Below are 26555 nucleotides of genomic sequence, written 5' to 3'. Positions count from 1 at the left end.
ATTAATTGTAGCGTTTCTCTTGTAATTATTATTATTAATTGTAATAGTAACTGTATCTCTTGACGAAGCCATGAACGCTAAGTTTTTACGGCGGAAAATGAAATAATAATAATAATAAAAAAATATTATGTTGATAACACTTTTTCATACTATTCCTGTAGTAAATACTACCTCTTATCTAGATGTTGAGTTATTTTTCCGATGAATCATGATCCCTATAGCATTGCATTATTTAACACTAGCGTCAATTACCCGCTTCGCTGGTTAAAATAAGAAAAATTAGTAATATGTTCCGTTAGTCAGCCAATTTTTACTATTACTCAAGCGCTGTCTCATATTGGTCATTTCGACCATTTATATACGAGGGTTGGGGCGAAAGTCATGGCAACTATTCCGATAGCAGTCCGGTTGGAAAATGTGGACATATACAGACGAAAAGACAAGGTGTTAACTACATGTGGGGACAATGAATAGCACTGAAATATCGTAACACACTAATGTATTACGGTAGTATACAGGGCAATATGGCCTCGACGGTGCAAAAGAATAACAACACAGTACGCATACAGTTGACATGACAAACCTCGTCCATCGTTTTTCTTCATCCGGGAGCTGCTCGATGACGGCAAGTGCTACGTCGGTCCGCACACTGACAGGTCGTCCCGAACGTTGCTTATAACTGGTTGACACACGTACTTGCTGAAACTTTCCTAAACACTGTGCTACTGTCCGGTATGGTAGGGCATTATTCCCAAGTCACTAATTCACTGTGACATTCCATCGCATTTATCCCTCGGAGAACGGCTATTTTGAGGAAAGTGCGCTGCTCAACACGGGTTACTTCCATCTCGCACGGCACTCACCAACTGACTGATTTCACAGCCCTCGCTGTGCTAGTACCAGCTATCACAGAGCCATCTGTTGTGCTGCATACACACTATGCCTGCAGAACTTCCACACGACACATAGAAGTTTGTGATCCGCTCACATGTCTGAAAGAAGACAATAGTTGCCATGACTTTTGCCCCAACCCTCGTATATACCCCTCTCTCCCTGGATTTGAATGGCATCGGCAGTGCCACTGTTCCTCTCAGCGACCCCAAAAACTATGGATTCGACACTAATATTGGTCATTCTCGATCAGTTTTATATATACACACCCAAGTTGAGGGTCTGAATTTGGATTTAAACAGCATCGGAAGTGCCATTGTTTATCTCAGTGACTTCGAAAATTATCTTTTCAACGTTAATATCAGTCATTTTCGATCATTTTTATATATCTCCTCCTCCTCTAAATTGCACCTTCAAAGTGAAATGATAAAATCCATCCCAGGCCAGAACCTCATCTATATTGTAAGTTTGAACGAGATCGGTCTCGTGGTTCAGAGATATTATATTTTATTTATTTTTATATATCTCCTCCCTCCTCCCCCCTTACTTTGTACCGTCAAAGTGAAATGATAACATCACTTCCAGGCCCGAAGCTAATCTATGTTGAAAATTTGATCGAGATCGGTCGGGTGGTTCAAGAGTTATTAAGTCACGAACATAGTGACTTTCATTTTTATTTAAATAGATTTCAATTAAACATTATGTCTCTTAAACTTGGGTACACGGACTACAAGTAGTCCTCGAGATGTGGTTTTGTGGTCTTTATTGATTGAATATTAATCAATGGGCGGATGTGGTCCTTATTGATTAGATATTGATTGATTATCTGTACAAAAAATTTAGAAAAAATAAAATTCAAGTAAATTGCATGTCGCACACGCTACTTGAGAATCTCAGATAGATATAGATTATATAAATTTTACGAACAATTGATTATACGATTTAATAACATAAACACACGTAGTATACATATTCTAATACCCTAGAAAGATGTGTTATATAAAATATTCTTAATAGAAAGCAGAAGTTTTTTAATATACATGTCTTGCATTTACTATTTAGTTTTCTCTGATATTTCCCTTCCTTTTATACTGAAACTATCTTCAGAGCGAGAACCCATTGAAGAAAATCGAATCATTGAATCACATACTTGCTTAGTTTGTCTTCATCCGTATATGTAACGGATATCTCTTTTTCGTATGCGCTGCAAAATTCGTATACACTTATTTACAAACTATTATAAAATATATTTGCAAATTTACACGTATATTTACAAAAATACGTTAATTGTCAGTAGCTGAAATACAGTAAAACCACCTTGGCCTGGTTTGTCTTGACCTGCATTTTCCTATAAGACATTCGTTATTTATTACTCCGTAAGTTGGCCACCTGTCTATCTTGAAAGTTGGCTGCATTGAAGCAATATTTACCCTATGATGATATTGATAAATTTACCGTTTTGTTATTTTTCTTAACTCCATATGAGAGGCAAATCTTTTTTATTTGTGATTGGATACAAAGAAGCATAAATTCCCTCAATTTGTTCTCGGAAGTCAATGGCCAGAACACTACCCTAATAAAGGAGTGGTGAAGGTAGATGTGAATAAGAAAAAGCACGTACAACCTAAGCAAATTAGCTTTATCAGTGAAACAAATTCGGAACAAGCTGACCTTTGGTACACATATTCAGAATAGCATTAGAAATAATACTGGAGAGTTCAATTGAAGTCAATGGTGGGAAACCTGGGAAATCGCCACCATCTTGAAAAAAAACTATTTTTGGCCATTTTTCCTTCACAGTTTTGTTTTTAGTGCTAAAACTGTGCAAGATATACAAAAATGTTATTGGACCTTTCTTGTAGAGCATTAAATTCCCAATAAATCGAAGAAAATTTCAATTCTCTAAAGCAGTCGTTTCCAACAGGTGGTCCGCGGCCCTGTAGAGATCAGTGGACATTCACTACAGGACACGCAATTTATAGTTGGGAACAGAGTTTTATCTTGAACTAGCTTTCAGCAAATATTATAATATCATTTTTAAAATTTCTAACCATACTTTGTCCTAACATATTTAATTGATGACAGGACACATTCAGTCTATGTTTTTTAAAATTGAAATTTCAATTTCGATTTTTCGGATTTAGCTAGGTTTTATGGGGTCTCATTCAGGATGGCAATAAATAAAGTTCTCCAAAAGTCATTGGGAACCATTGCTCTAAAACAACCAGTTTCTATTTTCCTTTTCCGGGATCATTTTTCTTTTTTTCTTTTTTCTTGTTTTTAGTTTGACTTTTATTTTATATTTTTATATAATCTTAAAAACATCTTTACTGAGAGAGTATTATGTTATGTATTTACTCGACCTTCAAGATTCTAAAATAAATTTGAAAGAAACTAAAAATAATTTAATTACCATTCTTAGAGTTGTTAGGATCGATCTCAGGAAGGCTAACTTCATGTAAGATTTCTTATTCACATTCCATTATATTTTTATCTGAATGTCCTGGCTATTCGCAATCCTCTCTTGTTGTCAATTTTTAGTCAACCATTCTGTCTATAACTGTTGAAACGCTGCTACCAGGAGTGCACAACTCAACATTTTCAGGTTTTCATATGTTCTTATCTTCATCATCAAAGAGTTTTTCTTCAACTTCATCACCCATGATTTCTTCTTCAATTGACATAGTAGATGGCGAATTGTGGTATCCCAGTCCTCTACAGTGAGAGCATACAACACAGTGTGCGAATTAGATCATCTATATTGGGGGGGATAAAATTAGGCCAAAGGACATAGTCTGAAGGTTCAAATTTCAAAATGAGACAATAAATGCCTTATCCCCCATATATATATATATATATATATATATATATATATATATATATATATATATATGTATGTATGTATGTGTGTGTATGTGTGTGACATCTGTAATAAATAACAGATTTATTAATTTAATAAATCTACCGACAATAACTATGCACATATATATTGTCTTTCATACACACATCCCACTAAACCTTTCTGAACGTGTTTTAATGTTGTACTCACTCTTGTCCCCGTAGCTCTCTAAGGTTTATTTAGTTAATAATTCGGCTCGAGCGATAGCCATGATCACAAGCATATGTTAATTTTTCCACTCATATTGAAAGCTTCCACTTTTCATTAATGCATACAGGTTGCGAAAAGAAACCTACTTCAGTCTTGTGAAAACCACTAAAATTTCAGTTAAACCGGACATATCTTTTTTTTTTTATTAAGAAAATTTAGATATTAGCCTATCAAATAAGAAATGGATTGTTGCTGGTCCCGATTTCTCACATCAAGGACAAATCGAAGGCCAAATATTTAAAATCTCTCAATTCAAATTTCGAGCTTGTGCTTCTACTTTCCGCTAAAGCTGTGCTCATCACGACTTTTTTTTCTCCAAATATCGATTCCGTGATGGGCACAGAAAGTCAACACTTAAAAATTACTTTACTGTTAGGTTGAAGATGAGTTGATTCACTATGGGCTACGTTATTCAAATAAAGTAAAACATTACACTGAAGTTTTTCAGACAACATTAATTGCTTGGACAGCAAACTGTACAGCGAAAAGATGGAAAAATAAATTGTTAACTTTAAAAAAAACCGCTCCAGTTGAAATGCTTATACAGACACGGACAATGACACGGAGAACCAGTCGTATTAACAAATGCTGAAACAAATCTTGAATTATTCGCTTATTCACCTAAAAATCACCTTCATTAACATGTCTGCTCACTAGGAGCGTATCCCCCAGCGTGTACGTTAACATATACTTACGAGAGAATACCTATATCTCAGATTTTGAGTACAGTTTCAAAAGTTCATTTCCGTAAACTGTAAAAGCAGTGATTACTATGCTAATTATCACAAATTAAATGCAACTTTTGAGTTGCATACACACAACCTACTAGGGAATGAAGACCATGTGCTAACAAAGAGTACACTGGAAAATGAAACAACATGTTATAACAAAAATTAAAATAAGATGATAATCGATACAAATATAGAAGATGAATATGACATATCCGAACTTCGCCAAGTATGGTAGAAGAAGCTATTTGTTTACTTCTTCTTGGCCAACCGCTAAGAACATTTATAAATCTATATGTGGCTTTGTTATACGCAATTAGTACATTCAAATTCACAAACGATGACGAACTGAAGGGTACGAAGGTACAGTTGCAAGTAACAACCGTAGTCATAATAATATAGTTCTACTAAACAACGTTGAAAATAGTGGGTAATTAGGTGGTAAGTAGAAATGACCAAAACTGAACAGTTTACATCGATCATTTCGAAATACAGCTAGAAGATTAAAGTTACAAGAAATAACAAAAATCAGTGAAATTTGGAGATATACTAAGCATAGTTTGAGGGGGAAAGCGAGCATCCCCGGTGGGGATACTTCAGCTGACTTCTTTGGGGGGGAACAAAATGTGATTGAGGGGGAAAATCCCCCTCATCCCCCCCGGTAATTCGCACCCTGATACAACAGAATATCGAAGACCTGCATTTATGCATCTGCAACCTAAATATAGGGCTGTGCGATATCGAAATTTCGATATCGACATTCGATATTTTTCTGATATCGATATCGAATAGATATATCGATATCGACAATATCGATATCGATATCGACGATATCGATATCGACAATATCGGATATCGATATCGAATATCGATAATATCGAATATCGACAATATCGATATCGGATATCGACAATATCAAATATCGACAATATCGATATCGGATATCGACAATATCGAATATCGATATCGACAATATCGAATATCGATATCGACAATATCGAATATCGATATCGACAACATCAAATATGGATATTCAACATATTGATTGGTCTTGAATATTCATGTTGATGGGGACCGCGGTGGATCGGTGGTAGAGCGTTTACCTCTGGTGCTTGGGGTTCCGGGTTCGATCCCAGCCCCCACCAATAGAACTTTGTGGTGGACAAACACCGTGTGCGTGGGTTTTCTCGGGGTCCTCCCGTTTCCTCCCACTTTCTTCATTCCACCATTTCATTCATTTCTCATAATCACCGTCTCCTTTAGCCTAACCGGCATAACCGTGGGACGTAAAATTTAAAGATTTCATTTCATTTCATTCATGTTGATATAAACAATCTGGTCTCAAAACGTTTCAATGGGGGATATCTCAGAATACTTGTTAGTCACAGAAAACAGACTTGTGTTCCTTCTAATCCACCACTCTTTTCTCCGAAAAAGTTAATAAAAGTATTCATTGAATTGTCTTTCTCAGTTACCATGTTATTTATCATTGCGGAAATAATGAGAGTGAAACACGGTGACATAGAATATGCGTGTTTTATTTGTGTGTAGGTGTTTATTTCATGTATATGCAGTTGTGAATGTGCACGTGTGGCGGTATGCGTTTGAGAGAGAGAGAGTTCTTTCTGTATCATAACACGTGCGTGTGTTGTATTTTAAGCTCACGCACAAACAATACTTGATCCAGATATGGACGATAGAGGCCGTGGTGGCTCAGTGGTAGAGCGTTCACCTCTGGTTCATCAGGTCAGGTCCCGGGTTCAAACCCTGCTCTTGCCAAGTGAACTTTGTGGTGGACAAACACCGTTGCGTGGGTTTCCTCGGGGTTCTCCCGTTTCCTCCCACTTTCTTCATTTCACCATTTTCATTCATTTCTCATTATCACTGTTTCCTTTAGCCTAACCGGCATAATCGTTGAACGTAAAACTCAAAAATTTCATTTCATTTCAGAGATGGACGAATGACGTACCCGATCAACAAAAGCAAAATCGGGGAATCCCCGTTTCTCTTTTGTGCTAATCATTTGATGCCTCACTGCAACAGGAAATCGATGCATATCTTTCAGTGCCATCTATAAACAGTGGTGCTATTCAGCCGGTTCGCTAGAACCGGTTGTTAATATATTTCGAGTTTGCTAAACCGTTTGTTATACCCAGGCATAACAGTATACCCAAGAACGAGCAAGTTTCAGTTTGTTTAGCTTTGTTCTTAGAAATTCTTACAGCTACAGGGTTAGATATATGATCTCGCAGAATAAGGTATAAGCGATTTTTTCTTAATTTCAAATGGGCTGGTTAGATATCAAGAATGAAAACTGGGATCACATGAGTGCAGTGGTGAGGGTAATTACATTTGAAACGCATACATAGCATTATCAATAATTGTTGATCCATTCCTGGGTTAAAGTGTTTCCAATACTTCTTGACAAACATCTATTTTGGATAATTCGTTTCCAAGATATTCGCAGTGCTACCTAATTTCGTCACAACACCTTATATTAGGTTGCTGTGTAGGTCTCTACTTGTCACTTGTGGTATCCAGTGAAAAATTTGCCTTTGTCTATCTTGTATGATTTGCTTCCTAAGAGAGAGGGAGAGAGACAGGGGCGTAAATAAGGGTCCCGCAGACCCCGCATTGCGGGGGGCCCAGGCCATCACGAGGCCCCCAAATTGTGATGTAGGACGTAGAAAAGGGGCCCATTCCACGTTGTCTGCAGGGTGGCCCCCAGGCCCTTAGTTACGCCACTGGAGAGAGATATCTTTCTATGTATCCATCTACTATCTCTCTCTCATATATATATATATATATATATATATAACCAGTCACCAAAAATTAGAATAGCACCACTGCCTACAGATATGGAAGAAAACCTCCTTCACTGGAGGAAATCTCATGACAGTGAATTTCCAAAATTAGCTCTTCTGGCTCGTAAGTATTTGTAAGGTACCAGCATTCTATCGGAAAGAGTATTTAGTTGTGGATGCAATATCATAACTGATGCTCATACTTCACTTACAGTTAGTGCAGAACATGCGAAACTGCGAAACAACTTATTTTCTTTCCATGAACAAAAGAGCTCGTTTCTAAATAGCAGTGTCATGAACTTCAATGCATCATACATTTCTAGTTGAATACTCAGTGCTAATAGGCATATTTCTAAACAAGACAGTTATTGTTCATTTTTCTCTGTATGTGTGATGTGTGTGTTTATGTTCTTCTAAGTTAATCCGTTGGCTTTACAAATTTAACACTTGGACTCTATTTTAATATCCAATTAAAAAAAAACACGCGATCAATCGAGGTCTCTTTCATGTTATTATTAAATTGATAATCTTTTTGTATTAAAGAGCTTTACGCAAAGACGTGACATCTCCCACATGAACTTAAGAGGTTTCTTGTTATTGGTTTTGTGCAAACTCATATCTGCTAAACCTTACGTCTTATACCATTATTCAGTTCTGCTTATGAAATCAATTTAGAAAGATTCTAAATCATTCCTAATAACAGTGCACCTAATAATGTATATTCTAATACTTAAGCAAATCGAAACAAATAGGGAAGTGTTAATACTACCTAAACAGAATACGTAGGTCTGTATAGTGAAATGACAGAATGGAGGCTTTTGTTTGTTTTAGTGGGCTGAGTTATGTGGCTCAACTTACATCTAGTAACCACATACAAATAAACGGAAAATTACTACTTTGCACAAAAAACTAGTAAATTCTTGTTTCCCTGTCTGTTTAGATTTAAGCTAATTTTAGCAAAGGCATTTGATTTTTCACTCGCAATGGCAATACAGCACAAACATTAATTGTAGTGAGGATATCAAGTTGACTCGGTTAAGGAATGCAGCCATGTTAATGATGAGAAATATTTTGGAGGGCATAGCTTCCCGGCTCTGCACTGGTTTTGGCTTTATCTTCGAAAGGAACATCATTTCTGCCCAATACAATTTTTGCACAAAGTTTGGTTTGATTCGGTGAAGAAGTGTAGCCGATAATATAAGTTAAATACACAATATTTAGGTGGATTAAGTAGACGTAGAAACATCACTACCCCACCGCCGCCGATTTGGACTATCTTCAAAAGGAACCAAATTTTTAACCCATACTAATCCTCTGTAAATTTGGCTTCATTCTGTTAAGAAATGAATTCAAAAGAGAAAATTAAATATTAACATGGAATGTTGGGAAGCATAGTCCCCAAGCCCTACATTAATTTGACTCATGAAACGGGGCGTTTTTCTGCCTCATACGAGTATCGTGCATGCAAATGCAGCTACTATCGCGAGCCAAAAAGCGTTATATCATACATATATATATATACATACATACATACATATATAGCCTATATATATATAAAGCAAAACCCGCCGCAATTTTTTCGAGGAAGTGTGAAACACCAATATCGAATATCGATATTGACGATATCGGATAACGATATCGAATATCGACGATATCGGATATCGATATCGAATATCGACAATATCGGATATCGATATCGAATATCGACGATATCGGATATCGATATCGAATATCGACGATATCGGATATCGACAATATCGGATATCGAATATCGACGATATCGGATATCGATATCGAATATCGACAATATCGATATCGAATATCGACGATATCGATATATCGACATATCGCACAGCCCTACCTAAATACCAACCCGTTCGTCATTTACATGCTATTAGCTTCAAGAGATTGTAGGGAACGGGTGGTTTAAACGTGGTGACTGAAACTAAAGAAATTCCATCTTCTTTCTGCCAACTCCATTTTTCTGTTGGTGACACATTGCCCTTCCATAGTTACACTTGATGAAACACTCTGAATAGGTATTGCTGAAATGCCTCTGTTGTCGAGGGAAGACTAGCCAGGTTAACTTCAATTTTGGCTTTAGAAACGAGTTGACAGAATTTAGTGTACATCTAAAGATATTTAAAGAAGTCTGTCTCTGTAGCTCCGTAGACTCGAAGAAGAAATTTTTCTCCCTTAGCCAGTAATGTATATACATGTGTTGATTGATCATTGAGAACTGAAACTGCATTTTGAAGTTCAGGGTTTGTTCTCAGAATTTGAAAGATTTTGTTCTTTCCTTGCATGAACAAAGATGATGAGGTGTCACAGTCACTTACTGCATGTAAAAACAGAAATTGATCTTTGATATTTTTAAAGCAGTGTTGAGTATCGGTAGAAGAAAACATTTTATCAGAAACTTTGCCTCGTCCCGCCTTCAAAGGGTAGACAGGTATCTCATCGGGTGTAAGTGATGTCAGCGGAATAAGTAGGCCAAGATCTCTCCTACTACAACTACAGGCTTATTATTGTTGACGTTGCTGACTGGTGATGGTGTATTATTTTTCACTGCTGATGTTTCCTCGGCAACTGCACCCTGTAACGAGTGCTCTGCTTGTTTAACACAGAACACCGTAGTATACAGCTTTCTTCACTGATTGTGAACATAAAGCCAGGACTCCACTTCCACTGACTGTCATTTTCCATTGCCTCTGCGGTAAGTGCATTGTTTAGCTTCTCAAGCTCCCTCAACACCGCCAAAAGTGAAGAGTCACAAATGAAATGCTTCATACTTCCATTGCTCATTTTCCATGTAAGCTATTAAAACAATATACTAACAGAGTTGAGTACCGGTACGCTTGAAAATTCCTTGCGTGCCAATCTAATCAAAATAATGACATTTAATTCTCCTAGAAACTCTCATGACGATTTTAAATGTGAAAACAAATTGGACTTAGGTATAACACCAGTAAACAAACTAAAACAGATTATTATTTTAACAAAGATTTCACGTTTCATTGGCAAATGAAAAACATTCTGTTTTCTTTGTTTTCAACGCTTATATAAGAAACAACAGCAAAATCTTGTTGAATATAATTAGCAGCTCTTCAATTTTTTGTAATATATATATTATAAATTGATAGTAAAATAAGAAATCTTACAATCATAGGAAAAAACCTATGATTGTAAGTCCTAAAAATTGTAATTGAAATTCTAATTTTAAAGGAATGTGTTCTGTGACAAATTAAATATGTTACGGTTAAAAATTTTAAAAAATATAATATTTGCTGAAGGATAGTTCAAGAAAAAAACTTTTCTCAACTATAAAATAACGTTTTCTGTAGTGAATGTCCAACTGACATCTACGGGGCCGCAGACTACCTGTTGGAAGCCACTGCTCTAGAGAATTGATTTTTTTTTCAATTTATTGGAAATTTAATGCTCTACAAGACATTTTTGCGTATCTTGCATAGTTTTAGCACAAAAATAAAATTGTGAAGGAAAGAATTACCAAAAATTGTTTTTTTCAAGATAGCGGAGATTTCCCAGGTTTCCCAGGTTTCCCAACACTGACATTAATTGAACTCTCTAGTATTGTTTCTAACACTATTTTGAAAATTAGCTTGTTCCTAATTTGTCCCACTGATCGCCTCTTTTTTAGTTTAACTTGCCTAAACTAGGACAGGAATTCAGGAAATGGTTGTATGTATTTGTTTACCCTGCCTGCTTTGGTAAAACCATTAGCTATATCGGTTCCTTTCATTAATGGGGAGTTTTAGTAATTCCAGAAAATTCTCAAGGTTAAAGCTGTCAACTATTAGCACTTGGCTGTCGAAAGGTAGCGGAGGTTTTGAGGTATGAATTCCCTTAAGATTTTCTCAAAACAACTTTTGCTCCGAGGAAAACACATGCAGCTCATTAACAAGAGGTAGTTAACTACAAAATTAGAATGTACATATGTGCCAAAAAGAACGAAAGAAATACGTCTAGAATGAACCACTATCAGTAAATTTGTTATTAATAACTCATTCACTATTTTTCGAAATGTATCTACAGAAATATATTCTTCTGTACATATAATAAACATGTTGTAATAATTTTTTTCTAGTGTTGTATATTGTTATGATTACTCTATGTACATTATTTAATAGTAGCTGTCATGCCATTGCGTATTAAAATTTTGCAATCAAGTAATACTAGAAATCCTATTCCAAAAATACATCAATCACACTTATTTCCTTTAAGTTGGCCACCTGTCTAATTTGGCCACTTTTCAATGGAGCAGATTGTGGCCAACATAGACAGCTTTAACTGTATAGCAATTTTTCCTTTACGCGTCCATGAGTCATAATAGCCAGTTTCTGTAGTAATGTTGTTCACTGCTAGTTCGAAAAATTATTACTACTTGAAATTACAGCGCATACAGAAAAAAAGTATTCATTACAGATACCATTGAAAATAAACTAGGCAAGTATGTGATTCAATAACTCGATTTTCTTCAACGGTTTTTCCCTCTGAAGATGCTTCCAATATATAGAACGGGAAATATTGCGGAAAATTAGCTAACTAACACAAAGTATGTTTAAAAAAAAACTTTCAATTTTCTGTATGGTATAGAATGATATACAATTACGTAAATCAAAATAAAATATTAACGTATTTCTTGTAGTCTTCAATTATTACCAATATAAAACTAAAGGTCATTTTAATTAATATTATTTAAAAAATATACTAGTATAGAAGTACAGAGTGATTCAAAACAAGGGGAAATTTTGAAAATTAAATAATTTCGTGAAAACATTTTTTTAAAAGAGATTTATCTCACGTAATAGTAAAAAGAATGCCATTTTAGGATGCATACAATACAAGTTTAATAACTGGTGATCACTGGTTTGGCCATTGGCCACCGGTTACTATTTGGTACCAAAATGATCACCATCCTCTTAGGTATTGATCAACACCAATGTCATCTCTCTATGACGTACCGTTCCCGAGATATTGGCCAAAAAAGTTCCGATTTCGGGAGATTTAAGGAACCTTATTTCTGAAATCGTAAGTCAAAGAGGGATGATAATGGGGTTGATCAATATCTAAGAGGATACTGAACATGTTGGTATCGAACAGTGGCCACTGGTTACTAAAATTATATTGTATGTACTCCAAAATGGCATTATTTTTACTTTTAAACGAGATAAATAATTTTTAAAAGAATGTTTTCATGAAATTATTTAATTTTCAAAATTCCCCTTTTTTGAATCACCCTGTGTATGAATTAAACATTATTTAAACAAATAAGCCAGCTTTCGAAGGAGACAAAAGTAGGGTGTTTCGTAGAGTATTCTGACTAATAAAAGTGGCTCCGATATGAAAAAGTTTGAGAAGCGCTGGTGTAGAGATCCAAATTATTCCACATTACCTGTGCTAACATAACATTTTAGGGTTACTACACTACATTTTATCGTTCTCATTCCTTAAATTCATTCTTGCTTTTTGGCGAATTCTTAATTAAACATTCATTTATGAATATATAAACAAAATTATAATAAATGTTTTAGGAGAACTTAATTTGAAGAAAATTCACCCTTAAGAATAAACTACCTCTTCTGGATTTTTCGAAGATAACATCATCTTTCCATGACATCTTTAAGTTTTACGTCCCACGGTTATGCCGGTTAGGCTACAGGAGACGGTGATGATGAGAGATGAATGAAATGGTAGAATGAAGAAAGTGGGAGGAAACGGGAGAACCCCGAGAAAACCCACGAGCACGGTGTTTGTCCTCCACAAAGTCCACACGGCGCGAGCTGGGATCGAACCAGGGACCTCAAGCATCGGAGGTGAACGCTCTACCACTGAGCCACCGCGCCCCCTTTTCGAAGATAAATTACTTACACCGTACTGAAGGGTTGTTAATGAAATATTTATTTATGAAAATACGAAAAATATCGCATTAGCTGTTTTTGAAAAAAATGCTCCTGAAACAAACTAATACACAACAGTAAACTATCCCTTATTTTTCTAAGAGAAACGCACATTAAATGGAATATTGATTTATAAAATATAAATGAAATCCGTTTGAACCGTTTTCGAAACGTTCCGCAATTTTCTATTTTCACTCTGCAGTAGTTATATCTAATATGTGACCTTTTTAGGAACTAGATTTTCGATAATTTTGGAATAAATAGTCAATTTTGGTGATTTTTATGCTCTTAGAGGGGCATTTTGTTTTACCTATTTCTGACGAAAAAGTAACCAGATTTAGTTATTTTCCCATAATGCATTTCGCGAGAGTGTACTTAACGTAATTAGAGTTTGCAATTACAATTAATAATTGCAAATATGTCTTGCACTTCATTTGCCTGTCCATCCGCATATCGTCGCATGAGAACTATAGGAAAGTAACCCCATTTGCGTAGGTTTACAGGCGAGAGGACAAAAATATCATTTTCTTAGAAAGATGTGTTTTTAATAAGATGGTAATTGAGCTACATTACAACAGATGATCGACAAGGAGAACAGATGGCGTTACATTCCATTTACACCAAGTGGGGCTTTCAAAATTATGTCCAAACATGAAGGACACGAAAACAGCATTTTTGGAGTTAAGTTCCTCTGGTTCTCATGCGACGATATGATCTTGTGGATAATTTAATAGAAACCGTAAATCCATAATCTTAGATACTTTGAATGGTATGAACACTAGATCCGTATACATATACCGGGTCGAATAGTCGAACGGACATCCAAAAATCATTCTTTTGGAACCATTGTAATCACGCATTCGATTTTCTTAAAATTACATTTCTTTACGCCTATTGTCTTTCAAAGGTAATGTTTCAGATTTGATTTTATTTGATTATTTCATTGAGCTTGTATTCTATTTATACTTTTTTTTAGAAGTCTTATTTTTGGTTACTATTTTTATTGTGGGAGTTTTTTTATAATGTCTCGGTCTACCATTGGTCTTTTCATTACACGAACAAATGCCCTCGGCTCTGACGTCTCCATTAAAGACGTTAATCAATCAATCACTAGAAAGGAAAAATTTTCAAATTATTTGTTCTTCAGTAGAGCAATTTTCACCCAAGAATATTTTAATTTTCTTTATTTAAGTCTCTCACCAGCACGAATTTTTCTTTCTTGGATAAGAAATAGTAGTGTTCTTTTTAAGCATATAAACTTAAATGTGTTAGTTGTGATCAATACTATATAACGTTTAATTCATATAATATCAGGTGGAAGCTGGACAGCAAAGCGCCAGAACAAAGACCAGTACCTTGAAATTGATCTTGGAAATGTGGAAGCGATCTATGGTGTTGTAGTCCAAGGCAGCGATATAGCTGAGGAATACGTGACCAGCTACTATGTCCTCTACAGCAATGACAAGAAGGTCTTCACTTACGTCACGGACGATAAAGGAAAACCAGAAGTAAGTATTGAAGATATTGTTTATCTCTGAACTCATCCTTAGGATATTTACTGATAGATCCTATCGACTGCATCTTAATTATAAAATTACAAGCTTCCTTTTGCAGTCGTGATCTTCTTTCTTTAGTTTTTATCAATATTCAGACTCGCGCTAAAGTCATGTTCGCAACTGGTACTAAGTTGACAAAATTGGAAACGAAATGTTAAAGTGAATAAGGTCACAGAAATCTATTGAAGTCCGGGAAATTCGGGGTTAATTTTCTTCACAGAATTTATATAAGCAGACAATGATTATATTATATGAGTTCCAGCCTGCGAAGAGTAATAAATGATTGCGAACATGACTCCAGCGCGAGACGAAAAATTATCATCCTTAAGATATTAAAGTAACTGAGAAAATCATATTATACACTACCCATAGGGTAATATGATTTCGTGGAAGCACCAAACGAATCCGAACAGCCGATGGGTATAACGTGGGTAGTGACGTAAACATGCAGTACAACAAGTTGCATTATGATGCGTAGACGTAAGTGTGAAGAACTTACAGAGCTTATCCAAGGTCACATAATTCTCCACTGAGAGTGCGACAAGTCAGCGTAGCATTAGTGCTGTTACGTGTCGTTGCGAATTGCTAACACGGTTATAGTACAGTTCAAACAGGACAGAAAGACATGCGTAAACCAAAGATCGGGTAGACCGACACCAACGCTACGCCTGAATCGTGCTGCTATCCGGGTGCAAGAACTCGCCCTTGCAAACCTGTCTGTAACTTCACAGCCAAGGTTGACAGACTTGCGTATTATGGGAATGTACTGACGTATCATCGTAAAGAAACTACTTACAAAACCACAAAATGACACGGATACATAATTACCTCCCCGTCATTGCAACAGTTGCATTGGAACCATATTATATTCTCCAATATACTTTGATAAATTATACATATTGTTTGAATGTCCTTTTCTTAAAAAAATCAAATCAATAGTAATTTAATTACTTCAATCTGTTTGAACTTAATATGTGAAGATACTCATTCAATAAATACTTTCCGTTCTCAACAAAGAGAACATGTAGTGTTCCTGGAATTTTTCTATCAAATTGTGAGTAGATGAAATTTTGAACTTTTAACTAATAAATTTTATTTCTTCTCTTTATTAGCTAATCCATGGCCCAGTAACAAACACTGAACCAAAAATGAAAATATTTGCTACACCGGTCGAAGGACGATATGTAAGATTCAATCCTCAGACGTGGAAAGGAGCTATTGCAATGAGAGTAGAGATTATTGGATGTGGAGAACCTATTTTCACAACAGCTATACCTACACCTACAGGTATGTGAATTCTAAGTCTAATAGTTGATAACAAAAGTCACAAATTAAACATCTTCCTCTCCTCAACCATAGGTTGGTGGGCAACATGGAAATTTTAAAACTTTTCTCTCCCTTGGGAGAGCTGTTTTATACTTTGATAAGGTCTCTTATTCGTAACTGTATTCAGATGGTCTTCTTCTTGGTTTTCCGTCTGCCTTTCCCTCTATCAGCACAATGATCCACACGGTGTGCCGAATAAGATACCAAGCATGCTGTTTCTTCTTTTTCCTATTATCTTCATGATATGTCGTCCTTCACTAGCTTCTTTTAGTATGTCTTCATTCCTTTTCCTTTCGGGTCATGGTATGCGCAGCATTCTGCACCAACACCACATTTCAAATGCTTCCAGCTTGGATATTTCAGCTTTTCTCAATGTTCACGTATCTGATCCGCAAAGCGCCACGCTCCATACTAGAGTCTTAATAAATCGTTTTCGAACGTCCAACGGCATATTTCTTCATGTTAAAAGTCCTCTTTTCCTATTGAATGCTTGTTTAGCCTGTTCTATTCTTGAACTTACGTCATTTTTACGTCATTTTTACTTCCGAGAATATAAGACTTCCTAAATAAGGGAACGTCTTAAAGTCTTCGATTTTCTCTCCCTCTAGGCATACGCTTACCCCTTCCTGTCCTGCTCTTGTGCACTTTACCCCTTTGGTCTTCTTCTTATTTATCTTCATTTTGCAGGTTTTTTCCAGTCGGTCGTTCAAGTTTGAAAGTGCTTCCTGCAAGCCCTTTTCGTTCTACGCTATCAGTACCATGTTATCAGGAAACCTTATTATGCTGAAAACCTAGCCATTTACTTTTATACCTTTCTCCTTTTTATCAAAGAATTCTTTCATAGCCTCTTTATAGACGTTGGACAGAAGAGGTGAAAGTCCACATCTTTGCTTTACTCCTTTACTTATTCTTGCTTCCATCTGATCTCTTCCTATAATAGCTGTTTATTCTTGCTTCCTATAACAGAAATTAAACATAGTTTTCTTAATACAAAGGTCATTTCATAAGCCACCAAGAAAGCCAAAAAGCCAAAAGCCATTAACACATAAAGATGATACTAGAAGTGAGGCCAATTCTGATTGGATTATCACAAAATAGGATCCGATGGCTACTTTTCCTTTCTGTGTGAGTAGTTGCTAAGTTATAAGTTTTGAGTATTAAATACATGACATACTAAACCTAATACAAAATTTACCATTTTTGTTTTGCTTGTTTTTCATAAGTGAAAGGAGATAATGAAATGCAACTTACCACAATCATAGATAATGTTATTCTACAACAGAAAATACGAACCTCATGAATTTTAAGTGTTGCCATCCATGGAATAAGATGTTGCCAGAATAACAATTCCGGAAATCTAAGTTAAGACAGCGACTAGAAGAACGAAGTCAACTGCATTTGATTACGTATCATGTCTTGGAATCGTGTGAACTACTTTTTAAATAACAGTTGTATTTAGTTTGTAATAAACAAAATAGTTTTAACATACAATTATTTTAAAAAGTAATTCACCAGTCCATGCAATGCTCTTCATTTTGTGGAATATTTTTGTTTTCAGTTTCTCTCACCTGATGCCGCTTAAATCGAAATCTTACGGATTTTTTTCGAAATACAGCGTGCTCTAAGGAAGACAAAGCTCATAGGACCGTTCAGAACATAAGAAATAACATGCGATCTGATGCCATACACGTTGAGATTTTGACTCTAGGAAAAAACGAAAGAGATTTTCTAGAATCTATCCTATAGTGTATGGATGGCATAACTTTCTGACATTTTCATAGCTTCTTGATTTCGTCTGCCAGATCTTTATATTTGCTTATTTTTGTACTGAATGGTGAATGTATATTATGAGTTAATTTTACTGCTACATCTATGAGGGTCACGTTTTGGTAAATTTTATGATGTCGAATCTGTTTGCAGGTACCGTGAAATCCGTTCTTATTTCTCGATCCCAGTAGAGTTTGTATTTGTCGTTTTCAAGTTCTCGACTATTATTATTATTCTTACCTAGGTATTTTATTATTATTATTATTATTAATTATGTGAATGCTTCTTTTTCTTCTTAGTTGTTCCTGAATGTACTGACCCAATGGGATTAGCTTCTGGTGATCTGTACGATGACCAAATATCCGTGTCTTCCGTTTTGGATGATGATCAACGATTTGGAGCAGCCAATGCTCGTCTGAACACAAAGAAAGATTTGACAAGCGGCGGAGCATGGATACCAAACACAAACTCTCAAACTGAATGGATCATGGTATGTTAATTTACAATCTTCCATGTTGTTTTGAGTATAGATAAATTTTTACTTAATATTTACAGGGTGTTCCGGGAATAAACCGACAAACTTCGTATACATATTCAGGAACTCAATACAAGTCTACCTATGTCTTTGGTCGGAAATGCCTGCTTACGGAGATGAGGTCAATTTAAGATAACAACCATACGACCAATTTCAATAATTATCTTAAATTAGACCCTTGTCTGTGTCTTTGGTCGGAAATTCGTATTTGTGAAGGTGGGGTCAATTTAAGGTAACAACCCTACGACCAATTTCAATAATTATCTTAAATTAGCCCCGTATTCGTAATTGGATAAGTAAATAGTGATAAAAGGAAAACGGAATGAGACTTCTAACCACTGTTACTTCTTACATTTATAACCACTACTACTGTTACTTCTAACTAACGCTTATAACCAGTATTATTGTTACTTCTAACATTCAGGGTCGCAACTAGAAACAGCAAACGAGGTACATGCTCCGGGCGTGGTTCATGTGGTGCCTAAAAGAGATGCGTTGAGGGGCGCCGAATTTTGTGTTTGTCCCGGGTGAAAAAAAAAAAAAAACTAGTTACGGGCCTTCTAACATTATTTCATTTGAACACATCCTTAATTATCTAACTAGTTCCTTTGTTATACCAAATTCGGAAAGAATATTATACAATGTCTGACAGGAATACACTTTTACGAAATCAGTAAATAATTGTAGTGCCGGGGTGTTTTGTTCCCATTTCTTTTCAAATATTTGGTGAATTGTAAATACTTGTTCGACAGTTGATCGATTTCGTTAAATCCACACTGATTATCTGCGATATTTTCAATTGTGTATGGGGCCAATCTTGCTAACGGAAAGATTGAGAGAATTTTATAGGATGCTGACAAGAAAGGATGCCTAGATCATTATTACAATCAGTTTCATAGCCTTTTTTGTGAATTGGATGAATCATAGGTTGTTTCCACTCTTGCAACAATTTCTTTATATTCCAGATTGGAAGGATTATTTTGTTTATCTCCATCGGCGCAAATTTGTCTTTAACATTGGGAGGGGGAGGGGTAAGATCGTTTCCATAATCTTTTTTCAAGCGATATTCAAAATATTTATGAAGTTGAAAAACAATGCTGTGGAGGATTAGGGGAGCATAGTTGTCTTCAACATTGGGAGGAGGGCAGATTTTTGAGGCTTATTTTGAGAAGATGAGATGTATATTACGGTAGATGAATCTGATTTCTGAGGTGAACCTGGTGTATATATATATATATATATATATATATATATATATATATATATATATATATATATATATATATATATATATATATATATATATATATATATCAGGCGATGTAGATGAAGTAGTGGTACATATCATCAGGACTTGAAAAATTTTGCTTCCAAGTGCTAGCCAGCCAAACACTATACTAGCCAGATCATTTTGCAGTCATAGTGTTTATAGAAATAAACAAAAATCACTTTGCGACACAGTAAACATATCAATACTTTTCTTTTTTTACTTTGTTTATTGGTATGCCTCTTACATCTGCTATTTATTCTTAAATTTCGTTTTTGATTGATCGGACTTTCCTCGTCAAATGTAAAAAAAGTACTCGCCACTGGCGAGCAAGCGAGTGGAGTTTCTAAGCGCTGCATATCAGTATTACAAATCAGTGCCGTGGACACATTCTGAATTCTGAGTACATGCATATTTATAATTGGTATGTCTCTACTTAGGCAAAAAAAAAAAAAAAAAAAAAAAAAAATTCAAATCGGATTATTGGGGGACAGTCCCATCCAGTTCTAAGATTGAGGGACATGTGCCCCTCATCCCCTCGGGATTTGCGCCAGTATGTATCTCGTTTCAGGTTTTCCATATCCAGCTAAAGTTAACGTAGCTGGAATTTCATCTACACCCAAAGATTTGTGTTTCATTAATTTCTGTGTAGCAATTTCTATTTCTGTTTCAGTTATTCTGCTATGGAATACATGGTTCTGCTGTATGCATTTGACTTTCCCCACGAACCTTATCTTTGAATACGTTTCTAGCAAATTATCAAAGAACTCTTTCCCATGTTCAAAATATTATCCGTATCTATGAGAATAGTTTCTTCTGCTTTCTTTAATATATAAACGCAAGGTTGATGTCCTATCCTAAATTCATTGATACTTCTATGCATGTCATGAATATTTTGTGTTAACTGTTACCTTCAAGTTCAATAACTTTAGATTTTAAAAAATCACGTTTCTTTGTTCTACACATTTTGAGAGTTTCCCGTCTGTCAATGACGTTTGAAATTTTGAGCAGTTTAATCGTTCATATGTTGTAACCAACGCAGTTTTGCCTGGTTTCTCCTTTCTACTACTTTAGTATGTTTCTGATCGAACATATGATTTGTTTCTATGTATTCCGCGTGCTCCAGTTTTCCTTTTGCTGAACGCTATATCTAATTTTAGCCGACGTATTCTCAGCATAAGTGCATTCCGAACCTTCTAAAAACGAGAATCTATTTGACACTTCAATCTGGTATTTCCTCTCTTGCCTGACCCTCTTCTAATTAAATTAAACCTCTCCGTTACCAGATACTGATTATTTCCTTTCTTTAACGAATATCCTAATAATATATATAACTATATATAAAACTAGATGAGCTGACATAAATTAAAGTGGTACTTCGGTTGACGTGAAAAGTTGAAATTTGGCGTTATTGTAGCTTTCCGGGCCTAACCGACAGGAAAATTGCCAAAAGTAAATATTTTTTTAATTTTTGGGAGGTCTAAAAGGGAGATGAAAAATTTCCCCATGTTACTTAAATGGCTCTTTTTTTGGACAAATAATTTCATATTTTAGGTATTTGGAATTGGAATAAAAACTTGAAATTCGGTATGCTTGTACGTTTTCGTTAGTGTTACCTAAGTAAATCAGTAAAAATAAAAGTCTCCAACTTTAGAGTGGTTTTTTTTTTGGGGGGGGGACTGAAAAATCTTTTCCTTGTTATTTATACGGGACGTCTTCTACATCCCAAAATGTTTAGGCACTTCCGGCAGGATTAGAATGATTAAATTTGGCGTTATTGTAGCCTTCCGGGACTAACCGACAGAAAAATTGCCAAAAGTGAATAATTTTAATTCTTAAGAGGTCTAAAGGGGAATGAAGACATTCCTATGTCATTAAATGGGCGTTTTCTTGGGATTAAAGAATATCTTTTTACATAGTTCAAATAGGAAAAGAAATTTAAAATTCGGTAGAATTGTGGGTTTAAGAGGTGCGAGGCCATAGGCCGAGCAAAGGGGGTGTGAGGGCGAAACCCCCACCTGGGCAAATTCAGGAAATATGAAGGGAAAACGCACGAAATTCACTGTTGATTCAAATGCTGATACATAAGAGATGCTAGGCCGTAGGCTTAGCAAACGTGGGAGTCTGGAAGCTCCGTTCCCAGCTAGTGAAAGACTAGTCTGTTTTTTTAATCACTGCTACAGACAGTGGTCAGTAACACAGTCAACTTCTCTGGAACAACCTAATATCAATTAGGCACGACTATCTTCTTATATCTATTAAAACGTGATTAATTTGATCATGTATTTTTTCCACCTGATAAAGTTCGGGTGTATTTTAGAATGTTGCGGTATGGAAAATTGTACTCTTCAAGATAAGGTTTTTTTGGGATGTTGCAAAGTTCGCGAGTTTAACGTCGTTATCATCACTTTCCTTATGTAAACTTTATTGCTATTAAGATAAGTGACTATCAAAATGAGTGGCTCTCAACAGTGCTACGACGCTTTCTGACATGAGTATTAAGAAGAAAATATCAGTAAAGAAGTCGGTTTTGTCGAACCACATTAAAGACAGAAAGACATTTCGTACGAATGTTTTGAAAACTGACAGATTGGAAGCAAGTAATTTTATCAGATGAGAAGAACTAGTACTTTTGGGAATGATAGTAGTGTAAAAATTGTGGATGGAGGCTGGAGAGAAGTTATAGAAAGAATATAACAAAGCAACAAAATCAGATCGTTAGGTTGTGAAAAAATGATGTGTTTCAAGGGAATAGGCAAACAAAGCTTGTATTGGTTCAATTGATGGTTAAAATACTGTGAGATAATGAAAAGTAAACTTTTTACACACAGCTAGCGACCATTTCAGTTTTCTGAACTTGGAATTCTTCATTTTCCAAGATGACAATGCTCCGTGTCACACCTCTGAGATTGTTTACAAGTGTGTGTCAGGTCTGAATATCTAGAGATTGTAATAGCCTGTCAATTCAGCGGACCGAAACACAATGTAAAATGTATGAACCATTATGTCGTCTAATTTAAAAAAAGAAGTTGCACAAATGAAAGAGAACTAATAGGAAAAATGTTCATGTGTGATTTCATGAAACAAAGCTTCCGCGTAACTGGAATTGACGTATGGAATCAGCCAATAAGTTTGCAATGCGCTGTTACTAAACCTTCAAGTTGAAATCTAATCATTCATAATTGATTTTGTTTCTATTTGAGGAAAATTTTGAATGATTAGATTCATCACTGAAGGTTTGGTAACAGCGCATTGTGAGCTTATTGGCTGATGGCATACGCCAATTCGGGTGACGCGGAGTATAGCACCTGTGTGAAGCGTGTATCAATGGCCGGAAAAAAGTTCAGGCACTGAAAAGCTAAAGGTCGTCTTATAAAGTACTGAAATACATGTCACATACCTATAGAATTTTGAAAACGTATTGCAAAATATATTATGCACAAATATGTCCAAGGGTTCTCTGATTATAGTTGCAAAATTTATTTTCAGCAAAGTATTCAATTAGAGATTTTGTTTTGGATCAGACTGTATATACTCCAACAGAAGATATATTGCCCGCAGGTCTTATTGTCCTATGCCGAATGAGGGTCATACCTTTACGTGTCATATCGTTACCGTGCCTTGAACACAACTGTGTTTACTTTCTCAGGTCTCACATAACACAAGAATATATATAAGTGCACTTGGCCACTTGTTCTTGCTTGCTAGGCGATATAATAACGTTTTACTTTATGACAGGAATTTTCATTACTTCTTTTAATTACTGTTTTATGATAATCTAGAGATAACTGAAAATGCTTGTATCTTATTTAGTGCTTTTTAAATGAAATTTTCAAGAAATCCAACAAAACCCAACAGTGGTGCTATTCTAATTTTTTAACAACCGGTTCTGTGTATATCACAAGTGACGAGTAAAGTAGAGATTTACACAGCATCCTAATACAAGATGGTATCACGAAATTAGTTGAGTTGATTTTGAGTTTAACGTCCCGTTCAGCAGCGAGACTATATGAGACGTGGACCTACTGATTAACGTGGAATCCGAACCACATGAGCTCCCGCCGGGAATTGAACCCGGGTCTCCCACACCAAAGACGCGTACGCTAACCGCTTAACCACGAAGTAGCTTATCACGAAATTAGGTAGCACTGCGAATATCCTGGAAACGAATTATCCAAGATAGAAGAAGGTTGTCACAAAGTATTGGAAGGATCTTAATCCAGCACTGGATCGGCAGTTGTTGATAATGATATGTATGTGTTTCAAATTTAAATAAACCTCACCACTACACTCATGTAATCTCCAGTTCTCTTTCCTGATATCTGAGCATTTGAGATTAAGACATGAAGAATAATTTTTGACCTTATTCTAAGAGATTATATGTTTAACCCTGTAGCTGTAAGAATTTCTAAAAACAAAGATAGTTAAACTAAAATTTACTGTTCCTGCTGAGTATAATCGAGTAAAATTTGCCGTTATGTCTGGGTATAACAAACGGTTCTGCGAACCGACTGAATAGCACCACTGGTTCTTGCTGTATAATCCAGTTGTTCTCAAACTTATTGTTACTGCGACCCACATTAAATAGTAAAAAGTATTTTGTGGCCCACCTGCTTTTATTCAAATATACATTAACATTCTATTTAATGGTGGTGTATTTCAAAGCAATTAAATTTTGTAAATCATATCTCTAACTTCAGTTCGTTCAATAACAGTTCGTATGAGTGATTAACATGTAATTTATTGGGGATGTTATGAACACCCTTTGCGACCACGAATGTTACAAAGTAGAGTTCGATGCTTAAATTTTAATAAATAAAAAAAAAATTAGTTGGTTTCTTTTACGTCTATCGTAAATATCTCCCTTTCAAACTAAATTATAATGTAAATTTATGAATATATTGGCCCTGTCGGTATGAGAAGATCACTTGGTGACGATTGAGCAAGTGCAATGTAAATTTCTTTTTCAGTAACGGTATTCTATGAAATTGTATACACACGCAAAAAAGGGTTAAAGTGTTACCATAGAAAGGTAACAGAGCTAACACTACTCCCGACCAATGCCCTACCCCGCTCATCCACTCTCTTTCCATCCTAACCCAGCATCTCTACTGACTGTACAACAAGGCAAGGCTCTGAATAACCACTTAGTTTTCACTTCATTAACAAACGCTTCAAATTTACGTTTTATGGATTGTATTTCACAATATATGATTCTGCATCAAAATAACATTTTTACAATTAAAAACTTCTCGCGACCCACTAAAACACCGTCCGCGACCCATCAATGGATCGCGACCCACACTTTGATAAAACGCTGGTATAATCTATGGTGTTATAGTTTTTTTTCTTTTACAGGGTGAAGTAAATCAGTGGCAGGGCCGGTTTTGCCGCCCCTTTATTATATTCTTTCTCAAATTTTGTCGCCCATGTATTCTTTTCTTTTTTCAAATTTTGCCGCTCATCAAACTTGCCGCCCTGGGCGGGGCACGGCTCGACCCCCCCTCGCGCTGGCCCTGATCAGTGGATGAGTGGACATGCCTATTAATAAACTGTAATCATTTTTCGATTTATTTATTTATTTATTTATAAGTTAATATTTCTTGTAAGGCCTCAAATGTTTAGCAAACTGATATTATTATTATTATTATTATTATTATTATTATTATTATTATTATTATTATTATTATTATTATTTTATAGTTTGACTTTACTGAAGAACGCAATTTGACGGGAGTCATACTTCAAGGAGGTAACGACATGGATGCTTGGGTTGAAGAATTCCGTGTTTACTACAGCCACGACAATCAAGCGTGGAATTCTATTCTAACAGCCAATAAAGAAGAAAAGGTAAGTTCGTTGATTTTTACATTTTAGTGTACTGCATGATAAAAATAATATTAGTGTTGTGGAATTGGAATTCAGAGTAATAATGTAGGTTGTTGTTTGTTTCCTTTTTAAAAAATAAATAAATGAAATTGTCCACAATTGTATAACTAATCTCATATTCTTAACGAACTGATAAATTATACAGGATGGGGCAAATAAAAGTGGCTCGGAGAACAGAGTTCCAGGGTACAAAGAAACCCAGAAAAGGAAAGGAAATAGTTCGCTAATCTGCATATAGCAGATGTTGAAAATAACCACAATTCATCTCTTGGCAATTTTGGGCCCTTTTCAGCAAGTTGCAGACGGCAGATCGAAGCTGGGCTGCTGGAATTGCTGCAATCTCATCAGAAATATTTTGCTGCAGTTCTTGAGGATTGTTGCGATACACCTTAGACTGGAAGTTTCCCCAGAAAAAGCAATCGCACACGGACAGATCAAGTTACCAGGGTGGCCAGCTAGGACCAACCCCAGCTGACCTCTGCTGTCAACTTTATGAGGAGTGAACATTGTGTAAAGGTGATGACGTGATATGCGGGTCTCTTGTGACAGGCGTAGGGTTGATTTGGTAGGATTCTGGAGCATTTTCTGGTTAACTGCATCCACAATTTCAGATGTTCGGACACGTTTCGGAACAGATCTTGTCTGACGCCATTTTCTGACTAATCGTTGCATTGCAGTCTTTTCTGGCACTTTGGCGCCATGAAATTCATGAGTCAAGAATTGACCACGCTCTTTCCACGAATTTGTTTTCACGTAAGTTTC

The 26555-nt window shown here is 35.7% G+C and overlaps 1 protein-coding gene and 1 non-coding gene across 2 annotated transcripts in view; one reads left to right on the top strand and one right to left on the bottom strand.

Annotated features, from left to right (window-relative positions):
• Window positions 1-26555, top strand: part of Hml (hemolectin) — a 403631-nt gene that overhangs the window by 188399 nt on the left and 188677 nt on the right. Inside the window, exons 51-54 of the mRNA XM_081740590.1 lie at window positions 14768-14961; window positions 16122-16296; window positions 18402-18592; window positions 25608-25754. Of these exons, the coding sequence (XP_081596716.1) occupies window positions 14768-14961; window positions 16122-16296; window positions 18402-18592; window positions 25608-25754 (707 nt within the window). The remainder of the gene's footprint in view (window positions 1-14767; window positions 14962-16121; window positions 16297-18401; window positions 18593-25607; window positions 25755-26555) is intronic.
• TRNAR-CCG (transfer RNA arginine (anticodon CCG)) lies at window positions 13328-13399 on the bottom strand. Its single transcript has one exon. It is a non-coding gene; the product is annotated as a tRNA-Arg (tRNA).

This window comes from Thermobia domestica, chromosome 15 (genome assembly GCF_964235325.1).
Source record: "Thermobia domestica chromosome 15, izTheDome1.hap1.1, whole genome shotgun sequence".
Classification (NCBI taxonomy): Eukaryota; Metazoa; Arthropoda; class Insecta; order Zygentoma; family Lepismatidae; genus Thermobia; species Thermobia domestica.
Note: the sequence above shows the minus strand (reverse complement) of the source record. Positions and strands in the feature narration are given on the sequence as shown.